At 40.5% G+C, this 22,699-nt stretch overlaps 1 protein-coding gene across 1 annotated transcript; it reads left to right on the forward strand.

Annotated features, from left to right (window-relative positions):
• The first annotated feature begins 942 nt into the window (after positions 1-942).
• LOC101161298 (alpha-2-macroglobulin-like protein 1) lies at positions 943-16,994 on the forward strand. The gene is made up of 37 exons (XM_004066473.4): positions 943-969; positions 2,758-2,865; positions 3,018-3,198; positions 3,929-4,085; positions 4,408-4,460; positions 4,670-4,690; positions 5,569-5,737; positions 5,824-5,908; positions 6,047-6,167; positions 6,262-6,376; positions 6,461-6,570; positions 7,181-7,336; positions 7,474-7,710; positions 8,438-8,501; positions 8,794-8,939; positions 9,026-9,175; positions 9,261-9,458; positions 9,693-9,762; positions 9,931-10,063; positions 11,025-11,250; positions 11,333-11,462; positions 11,636-11,757; positions 11,910-11,961; positions 12,086-12,169; positions 12,251-12,427; positions 12,507-12,588; positions 13,719-13,875; positions 13,972-14,046; positions 14,700-14,865; positions 15,162-15,358; positions 15,438-15,653; positions 15,735-15,853; positions 15,953-16,043; positions 16,120-16,188; positions 16,273-16,378; positions 16,452-16,491; positions 16,619-16,994. The coding sequence occupies exons 2-37, from the start codon at positions 2,783-2,785 to the stop codon at positions 16,620-16,622; spliced, it is 4,362 nt and encodes a 1,453-aa protein (XP_004066521.2). The 5' UTR covers positions 943-969; positions 2,758-2,782; the 3' UTR covers positions 16,623-16,994.
• The last annotated feature ends 5,705 nt before the right edge of the window (positions 16,995-22,699 follow it).

Here is a 22,699-nt window from a genome sequence, read left to right on the forward strand (position 1 = left end):
CACTACACGATCACAGCTGACAAGTTTTACAATCATTAGATTTATGAAATATTTTGTCTTTCCCGGAAGTGGGGTCCTCAGCGCCCACATATTGCTAAAAGTTCCAAATGCTGCAGTTCCTAAAATTGCCACAAGAGGCTGGTTTCAGGAAATTCCTATTGACTTCAATGTTGAAAAGTTCAAATTCACACCAAAAACTAAACTGATGTACAGCCAGCCAGGTTTGAAAAACCTTTCAGATTTTTTATGACTTTCTATTTAGAACATTGAGTTGGGAACTGTTGTGCTATGAAGGGTCTTTTTGAAGACCAATTTGAAAAGAAAATTCTCAGAGATTCAATTCTGAGCCTAACTTTCTTAACCTATGTTCTCCATCATGAGAATATGCCACAAGAACATGTTAAAAACACCACTGTCATTAAAATGGGTGTTTAAGGCTTTTGCTTTCATCTCAGCCAACTGGTACTTTGACCAAATTCAAATCTCCTTAGGGAGCTAATGGCTAATCTGCTTCAGAAGCTCGGCTACAGCTGGATGTCAGTCTTTGGGTCGCAAAATTCTGGGTGGAGGAAATATGATGACCAGAAACACAGAGACCAGATTTAAACCAGTCACTGGGCAGCTCCAAAGAAGCATTAATTTGAGGTAATAATGAGAAATTCCTGACTGATTGAAGGTCCAAGGTAAGCCTGAAAAATTTTCACTTGTCAGGGTTGGTGTTTGGGAAGCACAACAAAACAGGAAAAACAGTCTCACAGCTCTGTGTCAAAGATGTAAAAAGAGCACACTACCATATCTGGTCTACCTGTGTGACAGACATGGCTGTGGGGGGTAGTTTGTCCCTCATGGTGTACCATAGGTTAACATTCATGGCCAGCACCTGTCTGTTGAGCTGTGATTGGCCCATAAGGCTGATAAATAGCAGCTGTGGGAGTCTGGGCTAGATGCAGGTTTTCTGGTTTGGCCTTGGTGAGTGATCTTGACATGTGGACCTTTGTTTACCAAAGTTTTTAATCATTTAGCTCCTTTTACTACAGTTTTTAAGTATTTGAGATTGCAACATTTTACGTCATATTTATATTAACAGGTGGTGGCGTGAGTTCTGACCATGGAGCATGAGATTTAACATAAGGATTTGTAAACATTGGGGATGGTAATAGAAGCCCCATGAAGCCTCATTGGGGTTCATGTTATTGTGCTAGAAAAACGAACCACCCATTCCGGGCTTCGAAACCACACAGAACAGCGGCATCTGGTGGCGGACTGTATGTATATTGCCATATGTTTCAACAAAGCTCCTTGTAACATTTCAATGTGGAAATGATGATGAAAAAAGGTAAAACAGAAACATTTTGTTAATGATTTAAAAATAAAGTAAAACGACGCATGTGACGCTTTCTGTGAGAAGTGCTTGACACAGCAAAGTACATATCACATGAAGAAAAAAATACTCAAAAAGAATATGTATAGTGCCAGACTCAAACCTAGAACCTCTAAATGTTTATGCCATTCACTATTCCACTGAGCTATGTCTAATCGCAAGGCAACAGCATGTCATACATTCATTGCAGTGTTTGATATCTTAAGCGTGGCTCGACCAAACAAAGCATTTGGCACGTCATCCACCACATGATCTGTGCTAGTTGACACACGCCCTGAAACATTGTGCCGAAACACTCAGTTTCATGAAGGTGAACTGCGCGCCCAAGTGCCGTGTCAAACGGGCCATCCCTAGTAACCATGATGTGAATGTCCCAGGGGGAACTAACTTATTGGTCTTTTTTTTTCCCAGCAGAGTTGCTACTGCTGTTTTGCTTATACTCTTTTCAGTTATTGTTTTTAATGTTTTAATCGCGCTTGACACCTTTGCTTTTAACCATTTTTAAATTGTTTTGTGCCCACTTTGGTATCTTGGTGGTTGGAACTGGCTGGAGGTGGCTGGCAGGGGGGAGGTGGCTGGCTCCTCCCTTTATCCTTACGGTAGCTGGTGGGTGCCATATGTAGACCCCCCCCCCCCCCCCCCCTGCTTTCGGCCCATAAATTAGTGTTGTCCTGCTCAAGTGCACCTCTTCTGTTTAGTATCATCTTTTAATCACTGTTAGGGTTGTGGTGTGTATTGGGGCCCTGAGCAGGGTACTCCTGGTGAGGATTTGGATCGGAGATCTCCCTTGGCACCGTTAATTGTCTACCCACCGGTGCAGTGGGGTTGAGTAGATCCTGAGGCAGCTGCCCTCATACAGTGTTGGAGTGCGTTCCAACTGTCAGAGTTTATTGTAACCTTCTCTTTCATGGAACTTGTGTCAAGTTTTTAATTGTATATTTTTAATCACTACCAAATCCAGTCTCCATTTAGGATGCAAATGTAAGAGGGCATACGGTCACACCTGCAGCAAAGCAAATGTCTTTATGCAGCCTAAAGGGTATCTCAGAACTCAGTTGTTCTTACATCAGTGTTGTCAGATGTGTTCAGCTGAAACTCTGGTCATTGTGTCTCCAGACGTTGATCCTACCACCTTCATACTTTTGCTAAACTCCAAGAACAGACCTTTGCTTCTAAGAAAATATGTAGAACCCACAGGTTGTCCCTCTTGTTGTTCTGGAATTGGTCTAGTATTGCTGAAGAAAAGGAAAGTGGGCCAAAGAGGGTACACCCAAAGAAGTCTGGCCATAAAAGAGGCCACTGTGGATCTACAGAGCAATGAGTATCCCTCATCGTCAGGGATCTGTCTTGATAAGTATCTTAATCCTTGCATTCAGGAGTGGCTCCTGCAACCCTGCTGACATGAAATCTCACCTGCTCATGCTCGCTGCCATCATTGCTGCATCCTACCTGCAGCGTGTGATGTCAGCCAGCCTCAATGAAACGTAAGTAGATTTCTACTTGACAGTCAAAAGTTGACTTTGTTTCAACTGGTTCTTTAGGTACGTCTTTCATCTGTTTAGCAGCAGACATTTGTGCAGAGGAGCTGAAAAATTGTATGAATGTGATTGTTTCTTATTCCGTCCTCTGGTTACAGAACCTATTTGGTGACTGTCAGCTCCCATCTGACAGCAGGAAACAAGGAGACCTTGTGCGCTCTGATCCAAACCCCTACAGAGCCCGTCACCTTGACCATCACCCTGGATCTGGACTCTTCCAGTACAAAGATCGGGCAGCTGTTTTTAAGAACTGAAATCTACCGCTGCTTCCAGTTTCTGGTTTGTTTTTGAGATTTTTTTTCTTGAAGTCTTTTGAAATTCAATGCCACATCAGAAATTCTCAATTGAAATATTTCCCAGGAAGTGACTATAGAGGCAGAAAACCAGATAAAAAGGACTTATCAGTCAATGTTAAAATCTGTCCTTTCCTAATCCAGGTTGACTTTTTTTTTTTTAAATGTGTTTGAAGCAAGAGCTGGCATTAACCCGTTAACACTGGAGCTTTAGGTCCAGAATTGGCATTCTTTGAATTGCCATAAGTCTACGAAGTTTAACTCAAATGTAATACCAACAGATTCTGAAGCCTAGAAAAGCAGTGCATTGTTCCATTAAGCCACAAAACAATTTTCTCTGCTTCGGAATCTGTCGACCAACTACGTTAAACGTGTCAACATTTGAAGAGTTACTTCTAAGTGTTTTCTATCACCAGCGACGGCTTCAGTGTTAAAAGGTTAATGTGAGTTCAGGTACAAGATTCCCATCCAAAAAAAGAAGTTGGTCTGTAAGAACCAATTTGAGACTAACAAACCAGGATATAAAGACAATAACAAATACCAAAGAAGTGTGTCGATTCATTATTATAGGGCGAACCAATAAAAACATTTTGCTGGTTTTGCAATGTAGACATCTGCATTGTATTGTCCGTTTAAGGAAAGATAAGCTACAATAGTTTTTTTTTTTTTTTGTGAATCTACCACTCTAATGTTTTAAATGTTTGCTGGTTTTGCAGGTCCCTATAGTGTCCAGCACAACTGTGGCATCCATCAGTGTGAAAATTCAGGGTAAGATGGACTCACTGAACCAGGAGACCAAAGTCCTGATAGAACCTCCTGCTTTTGTCCACATTGTCCAGACAGACAAACCCATCTACAAGCCTGGACAGACCGGTGAGTGAGTTCTGGACTTTATACAGTTTTTAAATCCATTTTAAATTTGGTACATTAACCCTGTATATAAACATGTGAGTGTGATGCCTAACTGCTTTCAGACTTCCATCTCCTGCATTATGGCCCAATAATTGGTTTCCCAGTGACATACAAATGACACAATGTTTGTCGAACCAATAAATATGTTTTTGGGGTTGAAATTACTGAACCTCAAACCAAAAACGCCATTCATGAACCTGTTGAAAAATGCATCCATGTAAAACTAATGTTTCGTTTTGTGTAGTATTGTATTTATAATAATGGGATTTTTTTTCTTTTAAAGTTCAGTTCCGGATTGTCTCCATGGATAACAACTTTATTCCAGTCAACCGCATGGTGAGATTTTAGCTTTTATTTTTAGTGTTTTAGTATGGGTCTGTTACTGCTGCCCAGGGGCGGAGCTAGAACATTTTATATGGGGCTGTCTGTGATTTGTAATCAGCTTAAGGTGCTTGACTGCACTTCAATTTTTTAAGTTAAATGTTTTTTTAACTGATGGTGTAAATTGGTTAAAAAAAATGACTAATTTATCTCTTCTCTTTCAGTATAAAGAAGTTATAATTGAGGTAAGAAGTTGCATCCAGACAGTAGAGCCTTAACTGGGGGTGACTTGGGAAGATCTGACCAGTTTTTGCAGGCCAGACATGGCGCTGACTTCAAAATTGATCCTATGTAGGGGATGAACATACGTAGGATAAGCAAAGGATATTAACCACATTGTAGTATTGCTAAAATCGCTTTAAGGTAAAAAAAAAAAATCAAATGTGTGCAATCTACTTCATGTTAAAGATCTGCGGTGCTTTCTACAAAGGGAGAAAAAGTTAGTTTCAGTCGAGTCGGTGAAAATTTCCCAGAATCACCTTTATAAGATTGAGGTTAAAGTGGGCTAATGAAGTGAGATGCAAAGTGCATCAATATCTGTAAATAATACTGAAGTTTAAGATGTGAGAGTTGGTCTAAAAAATCTTTAAAAGCGATCCAGCCACAAAATGAACAGATGTTTCTACTGTGTGAAGGCCAACTGATCTGTTTAGAAAATTTGAGAATCATCTCATCACTCAATCAACTTGAAAAGACAAACCGACTAAGATACTTAAACCATCAGAACATCTGTGCACATTTGCGTCATGCTGTACTTTATACATGATCTAAAAGACTTATTTAATCACAGTTCACATTTGTAACTAGTTAGTTCTTGTTTAACTATCAATTGAACTTGCTTAACAATGTGGTTCCATAACTTACTTGATTGGACCTAGTGGTTTTATCAATAATCTGTACCGGCTCCAGTTACTTTCATTGCTTTAGCCTTCCTGGCAAAGTTAGCTTAGTGCTGCCCTACTGTTAGTGTTGATCAAAGATGCACAAAGGGCTTAGTACACATTTAAAAAAACAAACTCTATTTTTGAACATTTTTTTTATAAGCATTCATTTTTTAAAACAGGATCCCAACTCAAACCGCATCGCTCAATGGTTGGACAAGTCCATTGACAGAGGCATTCTTGACCTTTCTCACCCCACCATTCCTGAAGCTGCACAAGGAATCTACGTGATAACTGCTGAGACAGACAAAGGAGAAACGATTTCCCACAACTTTGAGATCAAAGAATATGGTAAAGACTAGTGAGAGGTATAGTCTAGCAATAAAATGCCATTATTTTCCTTAATCATAACTTTAGTTGTGTTTTGTCTGCAACAGTTTTGCCAAAGTTTGAAGTGACTGTAAACCTGCCCAGTGTGATCACCATCCTGGATGATGAAGTAACACTGAAGATCTGCGGAAAGTGAGTGTCCGTCAATAATTAAAATTGTTTATAGGTTGTGTGTGTGTATATAGGTAATAAAAATTGTAAACAGCCTCTTTAACATTCATACAAGCAGTACAACCAACAAAATACACAACTGTGTGCATATCCCTGCAGATACACCTATGGGAAACCAGTTCTGGGCTCAGTCAAAGCTGAGTTTTGCAGACGCGCGAACCAGTATTCTTGGTTGCCGTCCCCAAAACAGGATGACATCTGCAAGACATTCGAACTTTCTGTGAGTATTTCTTATGAACTGTTTCTTGATGTCCTTGAACGTCACATATCTGCTAGTTTTCAAAAGTCACCTTTTTCAAAAAATCTTTCTCCAGACGGATAAAAGTGGATGTGCCACACAAAACGTAGCCTTGGCAGGCTTTGCCATAAATGCATACAACTATTTTGACTCATTTGAGGTGACGGCTGAACTAGAGGAGTTTGGTACAGGTATGTTGTGGCACACCTGGGTTTTGCTGTTCGAGCTACTAGCACTAGCGCCTAATAAGCTTTGATCTGTCTACTGTCACACAGGTGTCATTCTTAAGGCCAGTGGAAGTGCCAGCTTCACCACTCAGATCAGAACCGTCTCCTTTGAGGACCTACCCTCTTCTTACAAGCCGGGCCTCCCGCTCGAGGGAAAGGTAATCATTAGCATGCAAGTATATTTTGAAAATCACACCAGATGACTTGAATTAGGTCACATGTTTTACTAGAATGTTTGATACTTTGTACAAGATGACTCCCTTTGTACAAAACCCTGCTAGTTGTTTTTCCCATTTTACTTTTCAACAACTCAACTTGTACCCTGCCTTTGTCAAACAGAGGCTGGGATAAAGCTCTAGCAACCCCATGAACCCAAAAAGAATTAAGCAGATGTGGAAAAGGGCTGGATGGGTTTTAGCTATCCTCTGGGGGAGAAGTGGGCTGCAACTGTGTCCATCCAGTGGATCACCCACCCCCATCCAACCCATTAATGTGGACTGTCAGTCACAAAAGCATTAGGTTCTGTTTTTAAAGTTTAATTTTTCTCTGGGTCTACTTCAGTGTTGAAGCTTTGAAAAATCAGTGTGCTGCTAACACCTTTGGTTCAAAACCTTGCTAGTTAATCCATCTTTTGACCTTTGACACCTGGAATAATCATGAAGGCCCACATGTTTACCTAACAAATAACCCTCACCCCTTTGTGAAGCATTTAGCTTCAAGTAATTATGTCAAAGCAATCTCTTTTTTTACTTCTTTCTTTTTTTGCAGATCAAAGTGACTGGTGCAGATGGCAGTCCCATCGCAAACCAAGCAGTCTACTTGTATGCTGTAGACTCACTAGAATTCACCCTCTATACAGATCAGAAAGGAATCGCTGTGTTTTCTCTGGACACATCCTCGTGGTCGGAATCAGTCTCTCTGTCGGTTAGTGGTGACCTTTTGCAGTTGCTTGCTGCTTTCTGTACTAAACGGGTCTGATGTTGGGCCAATAATCCAATAGGAAGATATGAAAGGAGTATATCACAGTATAACTCTAGTGTTGGATCTTGTTGTCTTAACAGGCAACCACCATAATAAAAAGAAAAAATGAACAAACTGTTCCTGAAGTACGGTTTCCTGACTATGGGACGGCCTACCAGTATGTTACAAGATTTTACTCCCAGAGCAAGAGCTTTGTGGGGTTCAGTGAGAACAGCGTGGATATACCATGCGACAAAAATGGATTCCTGCTGGCTCAATACATCATCCAGGGGGAGGATCTACAGAAAGGGCAAAGATTTCTTAGCTTCTATTACCTGGTAAGTTCATCTCATTTTGTCATTTTAGAGTTTAACCAAGTGATACAACATCCCATAATGTAATCTAGAAACTTGGCTAAAAGGTTCAATAACTATCAAAACATGATTGCATTCAATCCCAAAACAGTCATTTTAGCATGTTATATAAACGTCTAAAGAATTCCAAGAAATTCCTACAAGACAGTAACCATATTGTGTGAGGTTCAGGGGCCAGAGTGGGTTAGTTTGTTTCGCATTCTAGATTGGTTGTGGGGTTTCCGGGTTCTTTGGGCCTTTATTTTGGTTACTTCCGGTTTCTCCCGTTTGTGTTGTCTCCACCTTTACTTCTGTTTATGAATTGCACCTGTTCGCCCACCTGTTCATCATTGCTGTGTATTTAAGTTCCTCTACCCAGTGTCTGTCACGGGATCGTTTTGCATTCTTTGTACTTCGAGTGTCTGCTTCGAGATTAAAGGGAAGATAGAAAAACTTTGATTCAACGTACCTCTGTGTTCCTGCTTTTGCATCCACGAGTCGAGCCTGACATATTGATGCCTTTTTTGGTAAACATAACTTGCCATACAGGTGTGCTGCTTCTGTGGGATTGTAGTCCACTGGTATTTTTGCCTTACATAAACAAAATTGTCAAATTTGACTTTTGTGTGAAATTTTCTTTTAAAAAAGAACAATTTAAAGAAATGGGAAAGGGTCAAGAAAACGGTGTCATGTTTTTTTTTTTTCTCCGTAGGTGCAGTCCAAAGGTGCCATAGTGCAGCAGGGCACTGTCCAAGTGGCAGTTAACCATAGAACAGGTACAAACCTTAGTTTTTTGTCTATTATATTCTAACATCAAGCTAATAAGTTTAAGCAATCTTTGACTGACAAAACTGTACCCACTATAATGCATACCAGACACTTCCATCTTTGTGACATTTTCATCTTAACAGAGTGTACAGCCATTGAAAAATATTTTTTGTTCATCAAAAAAACTATGTTGGAAATGTGTTTTGTATGAAATTGTTAAAGGATTATCTCTGTGTAGTAATTGCATCATATTGTTGTTAAAACTTAGATAGATGGCTTTATTTTTAAATGTTTCTCCAGTCATCAAAGGAAAGATAAAGATCCCCCTCACCAATGTGATCGACCTGGCTCCAATTGCCCAGGTGGTGGTTTACACAATGATATCAAGTGGAGAAGTTGTTGCAGACAGCAGGGACTTCCCCATTCAGCTTTGCCTCAACAACAAGGTACTGAATGTCATTTTAAACTGGACTCCTTAAAAGTCGGGACTTGATGTGCTGTGTTTGAACTAGCTTCTTTGTCTCCTGTGCAGGTGTCCTTGAAGTTCTCGGCTGTCCAGGAGCTTCCAGGAGCAAAGACCACAATGACTCTGCGGGCTCATCCCAGCTCCCTCTGCTCTGTCAGAGCCATTGACCAGAGCGTCCTCCTTCTCAAGTCAGAGGAGGAGCTCACAGTTGACTATGTACGACTTTCCCCCCAATATTTCTGCACTTTGACCTCGGAGTTAGTACTGTTTTCTCCAGATTCATGGTCTGGTTTGCTTACAGGTCTACAACCAGCTGCCCATCAAGAAAATGTGGGGATATGACTATCAGGTTGAGGACGACTCCTTCAATCCCTGCTTTCCTGAACCATGGCCAAGACCGATTCCACTGGAGCCCACACTCCTGCCCAGAGGTCGTCGTGAAAAGCGTTCACGCATTGTTCCCTTTTATGAGGGCGGTGATGTTTACACGATTTTCAAGGTAAAGTCACTTAGGTTTTATTATTAATTTCAGCAAATATTAGTAAGGTTGAAGCACAATTTTTCCTATTTTGGGGGGGGGGTTGTTTTTTGTGCAGTTTTAGATCAAGTTGAGTTTGTTTTCGGACTCACTTTCCTTTTCTGATGTTAACAAAATGTGATCATATTGTTTATGTATCTTTTGATTTCATAACTTGTCAAGCATTTGTTGCCTCTTTGCTGTTTTTTGTTTCAGAACATTGGGATCAAAATAATTACAAACTCTGATGTGAGAGCACCCAGACCTTGCTTTACCTTTGAACTTGGTAGGGGCATGTTTTTTTCCACAATGATAACTGACGCAAAGATATTTGAATAGTAATTCTTGAAAAGAAAAGCAAATATGCTTGTTAATCAACAAACAAGCAAATGAAAAATGTGAGCTTCAGCTTCAAGTGGGTTTATAGTTTTTGTTTTTCTTTTGTTCTTTTCAGCTAGGCCTTTAGCGATTCTCGGTGCCAATAGGCAGCCAGTGATTCCGCAAGTGCCAGCCCCAGAGGGACAGAAAACTGAGACTATAAGAACATATTTCCCTGAAACCTGGATCTGGGACCTGGTGTCAGTGGGGTAACAAAAACTCTAAATTGTCTAAAACTTCAACCTGGGGTAAAACTTTAAATTTCTCATATAGCAAGGCATGATGGTGGAGGATTCATGAGTTTGTTTGCTGCAGCAACACCTTAACTCATGTCTATGAAGACTCTCATTCATCCAGATTGGATCCATTGTAGTAGGTTTAGGAGATGTCATCTGGACTTGGTTTTAAAGTTGGAAGACGTTTCGCCTCTTATCCAAGAGGCTTTGTCAATTCTGAAATGGCTGGTCTAAGAGCTGGTATATACGCGCTCATGGGGGAGGAGTCAGACCTGAAACTGGAGGTGTTGTCCACTTAGCCTATATGGTTTCGGGTCGTTAATAGTCCTTTGTCCTCAGCTGGGGGTTGGGGAGTCAGTGACTCCCTCTTCAAATTGGTCGTCTCTTTCAGCAGTTAACGACTCAGGTGGAACTGGTTTGGTTTGTTTAGGTTTCAAAACACTGCCGTAGATGGATGGAAGAATAAACCTGAGACCACCATTCTTATGGGAAGGTTTATCCTTCTTGACAAAGATGGCTTCTTTCACTCCTCGCTCAAATCATCCTTTCTCTCCAGTTTCCAGTTACAGTTCCCTCCAGTTTCAGGTCTGACTCCTCCCCCATGAGCGCATATATACCAGCTCTTAGACCAGCTATTTCAGAATTGACAAAGCCTCTTGGATAAGAGGCGAAACGTATTCCAACTTTAAAACAAAGTCCAGATGACATCCCCTGAACCTACAACACCTTAACTCGTAGTCGAGGAGATCACAGCCACCGTTTATGCCATCATATTCCTGCATTAAAAACCAAAACTGTCATGTTTAATGTAACTCTGTTTGATGTATTGAACAAGGGCCTATATGATTAAGTCAAAGGTTTGATGCATGATTTTCTTCATGAAAGGAATTGGAATTCTATCTCCATTTGACATCTTGCTGGTTCTTTGATGCAGATCCAGTGGATCGACCAGTTTGGTGAAGACCGTCCCTGACACCCTCACTAAGTGGGCAGCCGGAGCTTTCTGTGTGTCTCCTGCTGGCTTTGGCGTTGCTCCCAACGTTGGACTAACAGCCTTCCAGCCGTTCTTTGTCAGCCTCACTCTGCCCTACTCTGTCGTCAGAGGAGAGGTGTTCACTCTCAAAGCCACAGTCTTCAACTACCTCCCCAAATGCATCATGGTAAACAGTTTCCTCAGTTCTTGAAAACAATCCGTTTCTGTGTTAGTCATTTCTTGAATCTGAGTTTTTCTTTCCTTTGCAGGTGAAGGCAACTCTGGCCAAGTCTGATCAGTTCACCTTCAAGAACTGTGACGGCTGCGTCTACAGCAGTGTGTGTCTGTGTGCAGAGGAGAGCAAGACCTTCTCCTGGATCGTGACGCCAACTGCTCTAGGTAGTGTAGGACAAACAAACACGAGTACAATCTCTAAACAAACACTCCACCTTTAGTTTAAGTCCTTGAAGATCTTTAGAAAATGTGTGAAGGAAGCACCAAACTGCAGGGAAAAAGAGGCTTCCTGTGACGAAAAGGACGTTCATTGGCAAACAATGCTTTTGTGCCAACAGGTGATGTGACTCTGAAGGTTAGCGCTGAGGCTGAGAAGAGCAACAAGAAATGTGGCACAGAGGCGGTTACAGTCCCCACCGTGGGTCAGGTCGACACTGTGATTACCACGCTGTTGGTAGAGGTTAGTACCCCCCCCCCCCCCCTAAAAAATCAGGTTTTTACAGCTAAACACCAATAATCCCAATACTTCAAAAACAGTTAAATGTGCGCTGAATTTCTTAGTTGAACTGATAATATTGCAACATCAAGTTATTAATGTTGATTCTTTGTTAGGCTGAAGGAGTCCCACAGATGGTCAGCCACAACGCTCTCCTGTGTCCTGCAAGTAAGAGAGAAATGGATAATTTGGACATTTTCTTAAAATGATTACAATTTGTGACTATTGTGGGGAAAAATACATACATTTTTTAAAGTCTTGATTTATTTTGTTTCCTTTCTCTTATTGCTAGAAGGACCAGTGAGTAAAAATATCTCTCTTGAGCTTCCTGAAAAGTTCGTGGCCGGATCAGAGAGAGCCTCTGTGTCTGTTGTGGGTCAGTAAAACATGTTCTGAAGTGGATGGAGAGAGCCAGAACCAAGCTAGGAGTTTCTGACGTCTCTTCTGGGTTTTACAGGTGATCTGATGGGCCGGGCCATGAAGAACCTAGACAAACTCTTGGCCATGCCGTATGGCTGTGGAGAACAAAACATGTTGCTGTTTGCTCCAAACATCTTTATCCTCGACTACCTGAAGAGCACTGGTCAGCTGAAAGAGTCAACTCGGAAGATGGCTGTAGGATACTTGGAGAGCGGTGAGTCGCCAAAATATTATGTTTTGATGACAATGGCAGGAAAACGTGAAAGCATCTGAATTTTCACGTGTGTTTTTAGGATATCAGAGGGAGCTCAACTATAAGCATGATAATGGTTCCTACAGCGCTTTTGGAATGAGTGACCCATCTGGAAACACCTGGTCAGGAGGTTTCTGTGTTTACTTTCTGTGTATACTTGCATATACCTGCTGCGACTCATGATCGTAAGATTTCAGGTTCGATTCCCACCTTGTACACCAATGTGTCGAAGTGACTTGGGCAAGACACTGAACCCCACCTTGCCTCTGGTGGGAGGTTGGCGCCAGTGTTCGGTAGCGGAGCTGCCATCAGTGTGTGAATAAGTGTGTGTGCATGGGTGAATGGGGTAGAAGGTAGAAAGCGCTATAAGTATACGCCATTTACCTGCACACAATGTCTCCTTTGCTTGGGGTCATTATGGGCCAGTACTTGCACTTTACCAATGATTAGAGTGTGATGTTAGAGGATCAGACAGCAGCATCACCAACTTACTTTAGCCTTACAAATACTTCACAATACATTTATTACACACCACAATGGTACTTTACATTTTCTTGTCCCTTGAGGTGTCCGTACGAGCCTCAAGGGCACTGCAAGACTGCTCCATGACCCTCAATGGGCCTGGACTACCCCAAAATCCTCAGCACTTGTGTGGGACCACATCCGAACAGGTGCACTTGACTAAGGATTATTAGGGTTCCAACGTTAAAAACAAAAGCCGTAAAATGAAACGATCCATATGAGATTGATATCTGAGCACCAAATAAATACAATAAACTAATGTTGATGTTAGCATTTTATCTTTGGAAATAATTCAAGAATAAGATTTGATGTATATCACAGATGTAGTAAAAATAGTAATTGTTCAATACTGTTGTTGTTCATGCTGCGGTTCCAATGGTTACTTTTTAAAGTTAAAAGCAACTTAAAAATATTCAGGTTTTTCAAAACCTGGAATCTGCTTCAAGTAAAAACCTAATCGGGCCTAACACAAAGCCTTGTGGAACTCCACATGACAGAAATATTATCTATTAAATATAGAATTGCAGTTAGATCAAAAATGCCAGTTACAGTCCTTTTTAGTGTAAAGGTTTTATGGTGTTTAAATTTATCTATTTATTTCACTATCCATGAGTTTTCAACATTCTGTTAGCCTGTCATGAGCTGAGGATGTTAAACCATATTTTCTGATGCACTTGCTTTCCACTTTAACCACTTTTCATGTGATGTGTTTTGTGACTTCTTTCTGTAGGCTTACTACTTTTGTCATGAAATCTTTCAATGCTGCAAAACAGTACATCTTCGTGGACCAGAAGTACATCCAAGATGCCAGAACTTGGCTGTCTGGACTCCAGAAGCTTGATGGATGCATTCAGTCTGTTGGGAAACTCTTCCACAACGGCATGAAGGTTTAGAGCTTCAATTAAACTGATTGGTTTGGGTTCATTCATGTACACTAAACAATATTTTCAATGAGTATTTTGTCACACCTGTCCAATTTCCAGGGGGGAGTGAGTGATGACGTGTCCCTGACGGCCTACGTTGCTGCTGCCATGCTGGAGCTGGACGGAAACGCCACAGTGAGCCCTAGACCTAACCCCAACTAACTCAATTGGGAAAAAGAGTCAATGATATTTGTTTCGAAACTTGCAAAGCAATCATTTTTTGTCATTTCGCAAAATTAGAAACAGAATGTTTAAAATATCTTACATGGTCAAAGATGTCAGTTTCAGTAAATTGAACCTGCTAAATAGAGGATTAATGCTTCTCTGGTGGCATGATTACAAGGTTCCATATATTTATAATACAGTGATGCAAATCATTAAACTGAAGTGTCAATTTATGGAGAAATCAAATTTTAGTATCTTCAGATGTTTTTCATGTTGGAGTATTTATGGACATAATCTGTAGAGATGGTCCATTGAAACAAGTCTAACCCCAACTCTCACTTGGGGGCTGTTATTCCTTTGCGCAGGGATACAATCTGGCAAATAAGGGTTTTAATGAGGGCCGGTTTAAATTATTGTAATTTTAGTTTTTAATCTGTGATTAAACAACTAGACTGCCGGTGTAGAATTGTGTTTTGTTGATCTGGTGTTTATGTCAATGGACTGACATTAATTGGATGCAAGATGCAAGTACACATAATCTGTATAAATATAATGCATTATTCATTCACTATTGTTAATCCTCATGGACTAAACTTCACCTTGTCGTGTGCATTTTTACCCAGAATCCAGTGGTTCAGAACTGCCTGAAATGTCTGAGAACTGCAGCGTCGAGTAAAATAACCAATCTGTACACCGTCGCCCTGCTGTCCTACACCTTCACCCTGGCTGGAGACCAGGACGTGAGGAGCAAACTCATCACCCTCCTGGACCAGAAGTCCATCAATGAAGGTAAGACAGAAGATCAAGACTTTCAACAGTGGCAACAAGCTGCTTATAAGACACGTCGCAGACAATGTGACATTGGTAAAATGGAATAAAAAAAAATTAAATGAGTTATGAAATCATCTGCCCATCTCTAAGAAGTGGCTGACAAAATAAATGCTCACAAACTGGACCCCCACCTTGATGGAGCCCTACAGATTTTATACTATTTTTTTTTTTTTTTAAATTTAATACAATTACCTCAAATGAAAAAATGATAGAGGTGATGACCCACATGAAAATCATTTGTCTTTGGATTACAGGAGGTACTCGTCACTGGAAGAGAGATGATGCTCCTGAAACCGGCCTGGACTCAGTGGAGGTGGAGATGACATCCTATGTGCTCTTGGCTCTGCTTTCTGGTCCATCTCTGCCAGGCTTTGGTTTGGATTATGCCGCCGGCATCGTGCGTTGGCTCGCTCAGCAGCAGAATCCGTTTGGCGGCTTCTCGTCCACACAGGTAGCTCCTCCTACATTCATGTGGCGCTAACAAAGAGGCTTGAAGAGCAGTCCCTCACTGCAACTTTTTTGCTGCACAGGACACAGTCGTGGCCCTCCAAGCTCTGGCCAAGTATGCTACTGCCACCTTCAGTCTGGAAGGCAGTACTACAGTCACTGTGACTTCAGTGGGTGGTCTGAACAAACGCTTCACTGTAAATAAGGACAACAGACTGCTTTACCAAGAGGAGAAACTGAATGAGATTCCTGGAGAGTACACAATTGAAGCTGAGGGTCAGAGCTGTGTGCTGGCACAGGTACAGAAAAGTAGAAATCAGTCATGGAAGTCCATGTGTTCAGAGAATGTGCTGTTAATGGTTTAAATGTTGTCTTTCCAGATCTCTTTGTTCTACAACATCCCCCCTCCTTCCGACTTTTCTGCCTTTCAAATCTCTACCAACACTAGTGGTCGATGTGACATTCCCCGACCAGAGTTCATGCTCTTTGTGCACGTTGAGTAAGTAATCATCTTTAAACCCAAAGTGTATCAAAAGCATAATGCCTCTTTAGATGTTCTGGTTCTGTTTGAGAGTTCTGCTGGGTTTGATTCCCACAGGTTTCAGGGCAGACGAGAGGAAACCAACATGGTGGTGATCAACATTAAGCTGCTGTCTGGTTACATTCTGCAGGACAACTCTTTGAAAATGGTGAGAAAACATCCTTGCTAGTCCAGACTAGCGTTTTTTATTTGGGCTAACAACATGTGTGTTGTTTGTGTCACAGCTGAAGGAAAACCGCTTGGTGAAGCGTGTGGACGTAGAGGAAGGTTTCATTAACATCTACCTGGACGGGGTAAGAAGCTTTGAAGCTTTGTGGTTCATGAAGCATTTGGTTGTTTTGTATTCTCATACACGTGTCCCTGTATTTACTTGGCAGTTAAAGAAGGGTCAGAAAGAGACTTTCGATGTGATCCTGGAGGAGGATCAGCAGGTCGGAAACCTGAAACCAGCCGTGGTCAAAGTCTACGATTACTATCAGACAAGTACGACTCTCTGCTGACTCCATCTTTTTACTATTGTTGTTTCCTTTCTGATGTTTTTCACTTTACATTTCAGGTGATGAGGCGGTCACTGATTACACTTCTCCCTGCAATAAGTGAGTAACGCTGCACTTATTATGAAATGTAGAACCTCTCATTATCTCACATAATGAGTCGTTGTTCCTCTTTATTCTTTCAGTGTTAATGTTGGTGTGTATTTTTTGTTTTTGTTTTTTTCTGCAGGTGAAAGCTCTGACATTCATCTCCTAGTAAGACGTGATGGGAGTTGCAGCCCTGGAGGAAGTGTTTAAACAAAATAAGAAAAGCACATAGAAATACCGTTAAACAGGTCACTCTGTTGTGAAGCAGTAAAATGTTCTTTTAAGCTTCCTTCTCGTCAATTCCTTTTAAGAGGTGTGATGTGTTGGCCTTTAAAGCTTTTTTTCTGTTGGGACTCAAAACCAGCAGTTGGGGTTTGTTAAGTGTTTGGAAAGTTTGTTTCATCATTAACAGCATTCACTGATATGCTGTGTTCAATATTTCTCTTGCTTCCACATTTTTTGGTGGTCCAACTTCATCTGTTTCTGTGGAAATATTTGAATAAAAACTTTTGAGCAAAGTGTTATTTCAATAATGTTCAGTCTGGTAGGACATATCAGAAGCCGTCAAGTCCTCCATTGCCTATTCTGGTTCATCTTTAGGGATTGTTGGGGTTGATTCTTATGGCTTAATCATAACAGCCCCTTTAGGTGGGTACAGGTGGGCAAATAAATCCCAAGCCTGTGTAGGGTACTGTAAAGGAAAGTTGTGGCTTAAGAGCTCTGTACAACATCATCGGTACATCAAATTACGCGAGAATACTTCAGAATGCACTTACATTCACAAAACTATAGCTTCTACTTTCAACAACCTTAAAGAGAGCCCTACAAAGCTGTTTAACTGAGAAGCTGTTTAACTGAGAAGCACTTGTTGTTGTTTTTTTTGAAAGGTGCTGTACAAATGGTTTAATATTGAACATCAATGGCATTTTGTTCCCATCAAAGTGTCACAGCAACACACAATTCAGTCCCATCAGTGAAAATATTGGTCTCATAACAGAATTACAGGTGTAAAAAATCTGCAAAACGTAACATAGTATAGCCTAATAGGAAGATGACCTCATTCTATTTTTGACAAACCTGACTATTCCCCAATTTAATCATTTGGAATTATATCAGGATATAAAATAAACTATGCTAAATCAGCATTTATGCTCCTGGTTAAAACTGAAACGACCAACCCAACTGTAAATTCACAATTTGCCATGGCAAATCAAGGCTTTACATATTTCGGGATTAACATTTGTCCTAATTTGACATTTTTCTTAAACTATGATCACTTGGTGGGCGGAGTGCGTGAGATGTTAAACAGACCCAAAGGCCCATATCTATGAAAGGCCGTATAAATATAGTCAAAATGCTTGTTTTACCTAAATGTTTATATCTCTTCAGGATTTACCACTTCCTTTACCAAACACCTTTTTTTCGAAACAATTTGTTTAATCAATTCATTTGGAATTACCAAAAGCCAGACAAAGAACAGAGCTACTGTGCTTCCCATACAAAAAAGGATTCCAACTGCCAGATTTAAAACTATATTATTGGTCAGCCCAATTAAGGTTAACCATGTACTACCTTTTAGGGCTCCCTCCTCCATCCTGAGTTTCTATTGAGCAAAATACAACATCTGAGCTTCCTCCCTACATATGTTTATATTCAGGTAGCAAAGAACCCTTTCCTTAAAATTTTAATTAAGACATGGAACTCGTCACATAAACATGTTGGAGACATACCAGTGTTGTCACAATTCTCACCTATCTGGGGTAATAACTACTTTCTACTTGGCAAAGCAGATGGTGGATTTAAGATATGGTTCACCAAAGGTATTAAAGTTTCAGACCCAACAACTTAATTTAATTTAGTCAGCTGTGTGAGAAATATAATATCTCAGGAAAACATTTCTTTAAGTTTTTACAGTTAAAACACTTCATTTTTTCCACACAGAAATAATTGTCCTAACCTCCACGGTCTAAAATTGAAGAATTAATGCAATCTTGCATTGATGGAAAAGGAAAGATTTCCTTGTTTTACAATCTGCTTTTAACACATTCATAAGAATCTTTTCCACAAAAGCTAGAAGTGTGGAATATCGACGTATCAGAAGACATCTCTGAAGATGAATGGGAAATGGCTTGTTTGAAAGCCCAGACACAGTCAATCAACGCCAAATTTAAGCTGCTGCAATAGAAATGGTTGATGCTATAGAAATGTATGTTTTTATATCTTATTCTTTATTAGGTTGCAGCTTAATCTTTAGTGTGAAGTGAACTCATTTTGATCTCTCAAGACTTATACTCCTGTGACATTCCTTTTTGCTTTATGTCTCCAGCGGCAAACCCTCCCTTACAAACCCCTGTGAAGAAATAGGACGTTCTTTGTGAGGATATGGGAGTTTTGGCAAAAAAGCAATAAATATGCCATGGACTACATTTCAACCATCTGGGTTGAAGATCTTATTCCTGGGAACCCGTCTAGATTCATGTTCTCATGTGGAGGTTGGAGCTGACCTCCCCCCCATAATGCCGGTAATAGGAGCTTTCGGTTAACTAGGAATGATTTACGTCAGACCTAATAGGGAATCTTTTCATGGGTGCACCGAGTGCGCCTTCGCATATGGTCCGACGTCGAGGAGGAGCGAATCCAGAGGCGGCAACTCCAACTATTGGCCGGTGAGAACAGAAGGGCTATCTGCCGACGAATCAGAGCAACCAAGGGCGGAGATTTGGCCGCCATGATGCTTCCAGGGGTGGAGTTTCAACACACATGTTAAAAAGACTGTTTTGGAAGTTTTCTATTGTTCTCAAAAATACTTACGAGTAATTTGCATGTTACGTCTTTAGGCCTTTTAATTCGAGAATCCAGATATCTGCAATGTAATTTAATCTTTGTTAGAACTATTGTTAGGGCAATAAACTCTGTGTATTTTTAATCCGGCTGATGAACACGCACTGATGGAAAGATCAGAAAAGCAAAAAGATTCTTTCCTACAATGCCCATGTATCTTACACCTAGTAAACTCAACCACATATTCCCAGACATTCCAGACATATGTGTTAAGTGCAAAGAGGGCAAAGGAACTTGAATCCCTTGCTTATGGAAATGCCCTGTGATCCAATGCTTTTGGAAGAGTGTAACTGGATATATTGCTCATATAATTGGAAATAATGTTCTTTTGTGTTCTATATTATGTGTGTTAGGTATATATCCTCAACACTTTGTCGTAACACAGAAACAATCATTAATCATCGACTTTGGGCTTTTACAAGCAAGAGCAATTATTGCAAATTTTTGGAAGAGCATGAAAACACCCTCGCTGACAATGTGGACGAAAGACTTGATGACATGTCGAGTATTGGAAAGATTGACATATATTGTTAAAAAAAGAAAAAGCTCTTTTGGAATCCTTAAATAAGGTTTTTCCAAGCCCATTCAATGCTAAACAATGACTTAAGTGTTTGTGTAAGGGCATCTCACTACTGATTTATGTGCCCTCCCTTTTTATCATATTTTAATAATTCTTGTGTGTGTTTGAGTATGCATATTTTAATATAACTTTTAATGCCAGATTTGAATGTTCTTTTTATGTGATTTTGTTTAAAGCTTTGAAAATCACAATAAATAAATTTTGAGAGAAAGAAGGGAGATTAAAACAATGTTTTTGACTGATGGGGCAAAAGCATTGTGAATGAAGTCCAGAGTGGTCACCTGCTTTGATTGTGATGTGAAAATGTATCTCTCCTGTATGTGTGTATGAAGATAACACACTTAGGATTCCTACTGTTCTTGAGGTCCTGCTGTGTTATGTCTCTGCGTTGTGGCTGCAGCAACCCCGGTTCAAATCCAGGTCACGGCAAAATTTTCAGAAATATCAAAGCATTGCTGTCTGCAGGCTTACAACTTTCATCAAGAACTCCTTCAAAGCTGCAAGACACTATATATGTGTGGACCAAAAGGATGTCCAAGATGCCAGAATTAAGCAATCTGTACTACACATGCCAAACAGCTTCTTTCATTTTGTTAGGAAACTCTTCCACAATGGCATGACGTATTGGAACTTTAATTAAACTCTAATTATTTTGGAGTCATTCATGTGCACTAAACAATGACTATTTCAATGTGTATTTCCTCACGCATGTCCCAGGGCAGAGTGAGTCATAATGTGTGCCTCACGGCCTAAGTTGCTGCTGGTGCTGTACGAATACGCCATTGCGAGCCCTAACCCAACTGAAAAAAAGATACTCTTTGTAATATAAGTAATTCATCTTTGTCATGCGCTTTATCGATATCTTATGATCTTTAATTCTGTCTGTATAAAAACTGGGAATCGGATATTGATAAATCATGTAATAAAATGGTTACAGTATAACGGGGTGGGATTATATAAATTCGTTTCCTCCCACTACTTATCCTAAGTATGATTAGTTACTGTATGAATGTATAACTGATGTTTATATTGCTGTTGTGTATTATTTCTACTTAATTGCTTGAAATAAACCATTTCATATCAAATCAAAAAATATTCGTTGTCAAAGATGTAAATGTGTCATCCAGATTTTCCATGGTTTTAATCCCTCCAATCCTGTGGACTCTGCAAGTGCTGTCCATGAGATCAGTGCATTTTCCTTGTGCTTGCTTAACAGGGTTGCCCATTTTTTATTCCGGTAAAGACCCTCTGTAACTGTAAATGAATGTCTAAACAGTGCTTTAATGACAATGTGGTTAACTCTTGTGCTATCTTAGATGACCCCACCCTTACTTTGACGTATTCTCCCTACCATGACAAAGGTGGATAAAGGTGAAGAGGAGTTCATGTAATCCATGGACACCAGTGAAGATCACAAATCATTGAAGAAAAAAGGTTCAGCGCACTGTTTAGTGGGTCTAGATGACCCAACCCCCAATGTTAAAGTGCCTAGGATAGCACAAGGGTTAAGAGCTCCGTATGACAACATCATCGGTACATAAACTTACGAGAGAATACTTCACAATACACTTACCATACAAACAACAATTATAGCTTCTGCTTTCAACAAGCCTAAAGGGAACTCTCAAACACACCTGTACTCTCCTTATGATTGCAGTCTACTCTCTCTACGACCCTCCACAGGGGTGGTTAACCCAAAGAGCCACAGTAACTGTATAGGAACACATGATGACAATTTTGAACATCCATGGCCTTTCGTCACCAAGTTCCAATCCAAGTGACAAGGCAACATACAATCTGTGCATTTGTGATAATATCACTGTCAGAGTCCTCTATCAGTGAAAACATGAACAAATAGTTCATAACGGATGCTATTTATGTGGTGCTTTACTGCCTTCTTAGAAAGCTTGCGTTAAATTCACAGTCCCATTCACCTGTGGACACACACATTCACACACTGCTGAATATTGGCACCAACCTTAAAGTACCAGGACCTAAACAGGATTCGATGGCTTACCCAAGGACACTTGGACACATGGGAAGGCAAGGTGAGAATGAGCTCGTTGTTTCTGTCTTCATTTTGGTGTCACTTTCAGACTCAGTAAAGACAGCTGCAATGATAAACTCTTCTTCTTGAAGGTTGGTGTCTTGTCTCACACCTTTGTGTACAAAAATATCTGATATTTTCTGTATGGTGAGTAAAGCCAGTTTCTACCCACATGCTGCTGTTAGGCTCATACTTAGTAATCAGAGAATAAAACAAGGATGTTGACTGATGGGGCAAAAGCATTGTGAATGAAGTCCAGAGTGGTCACCTGCTTTGATTGTGATGTGAAAATGTGTCTCTCCTTTGTGTGTATGAAGATAACAAACTTAGCATTTCTACTGTTCTTGAGGTCCAACTGTTATGACAAAAAAGTCAACAAAGACTAGAACTATGACCACCTCCACTTGTCAGCTGTGATCGTATATTGGTTAGCACTCTGCGTTGTGGCCACAGCAACCCCGGTTGAAATCGGGTCACAGCAAAATGTTCAGAAATACCAAAGCATCGCTGTCTGCAGGCTTACATATATTTATGTGGTGCTTTACTACCTACTTAGAAGGCTTGCGTTAAATTCACAGTCCCATTCCCCTATGGACACACATTCACACACTGCTGAAATTTGGCGTCAACCTTACGGAGCATGGTCTGTAGTTATGAGTTCGCTGCACCGGTCCTTTGTGGTGAAGAGAGAGCTGAGTCAGAAAGAAAAGCTCTCAATTTACCGGTTGATCTTCATTCCAATACTCACCTATAGT

This window comes from Oryzias latipes, chromosome 2 (assembly GCF_002234675.1).
Source record: "Oryzias latipes chromosome 2, ASM223467v1".
NCBI lineage: Eukaryota > Metazoa > Chordata > Actinopteri > Beloniformes > Adrianichthyidae > Oryzias > Oryzias latipes.

Bases quoted from the DNA above. Each gene is read 5' to 3' on its own strand.
- LOC101161298 (XM_004066473.4), top strand. From the start codon at position 2,783: ATGAAATCTCACCTGCTCATGCTCGCTGCCATCATTGCTGCATCCTAC. The intron at 9,176-9,260 runs GTACGACTTTCC...GTTTGCTTACAG, and splicing joins AGGAGCTCACAGTTGACTAT to GTCTACAACCAGCTGCCCAT. The intron at 15,359-15,437 runs GTAGCTCCTCCT...TTTGCTGCACAG, and splicing joins GCGGCTTCTCGTCCACACAG to GACACAGTCGTGGCCCTCCA.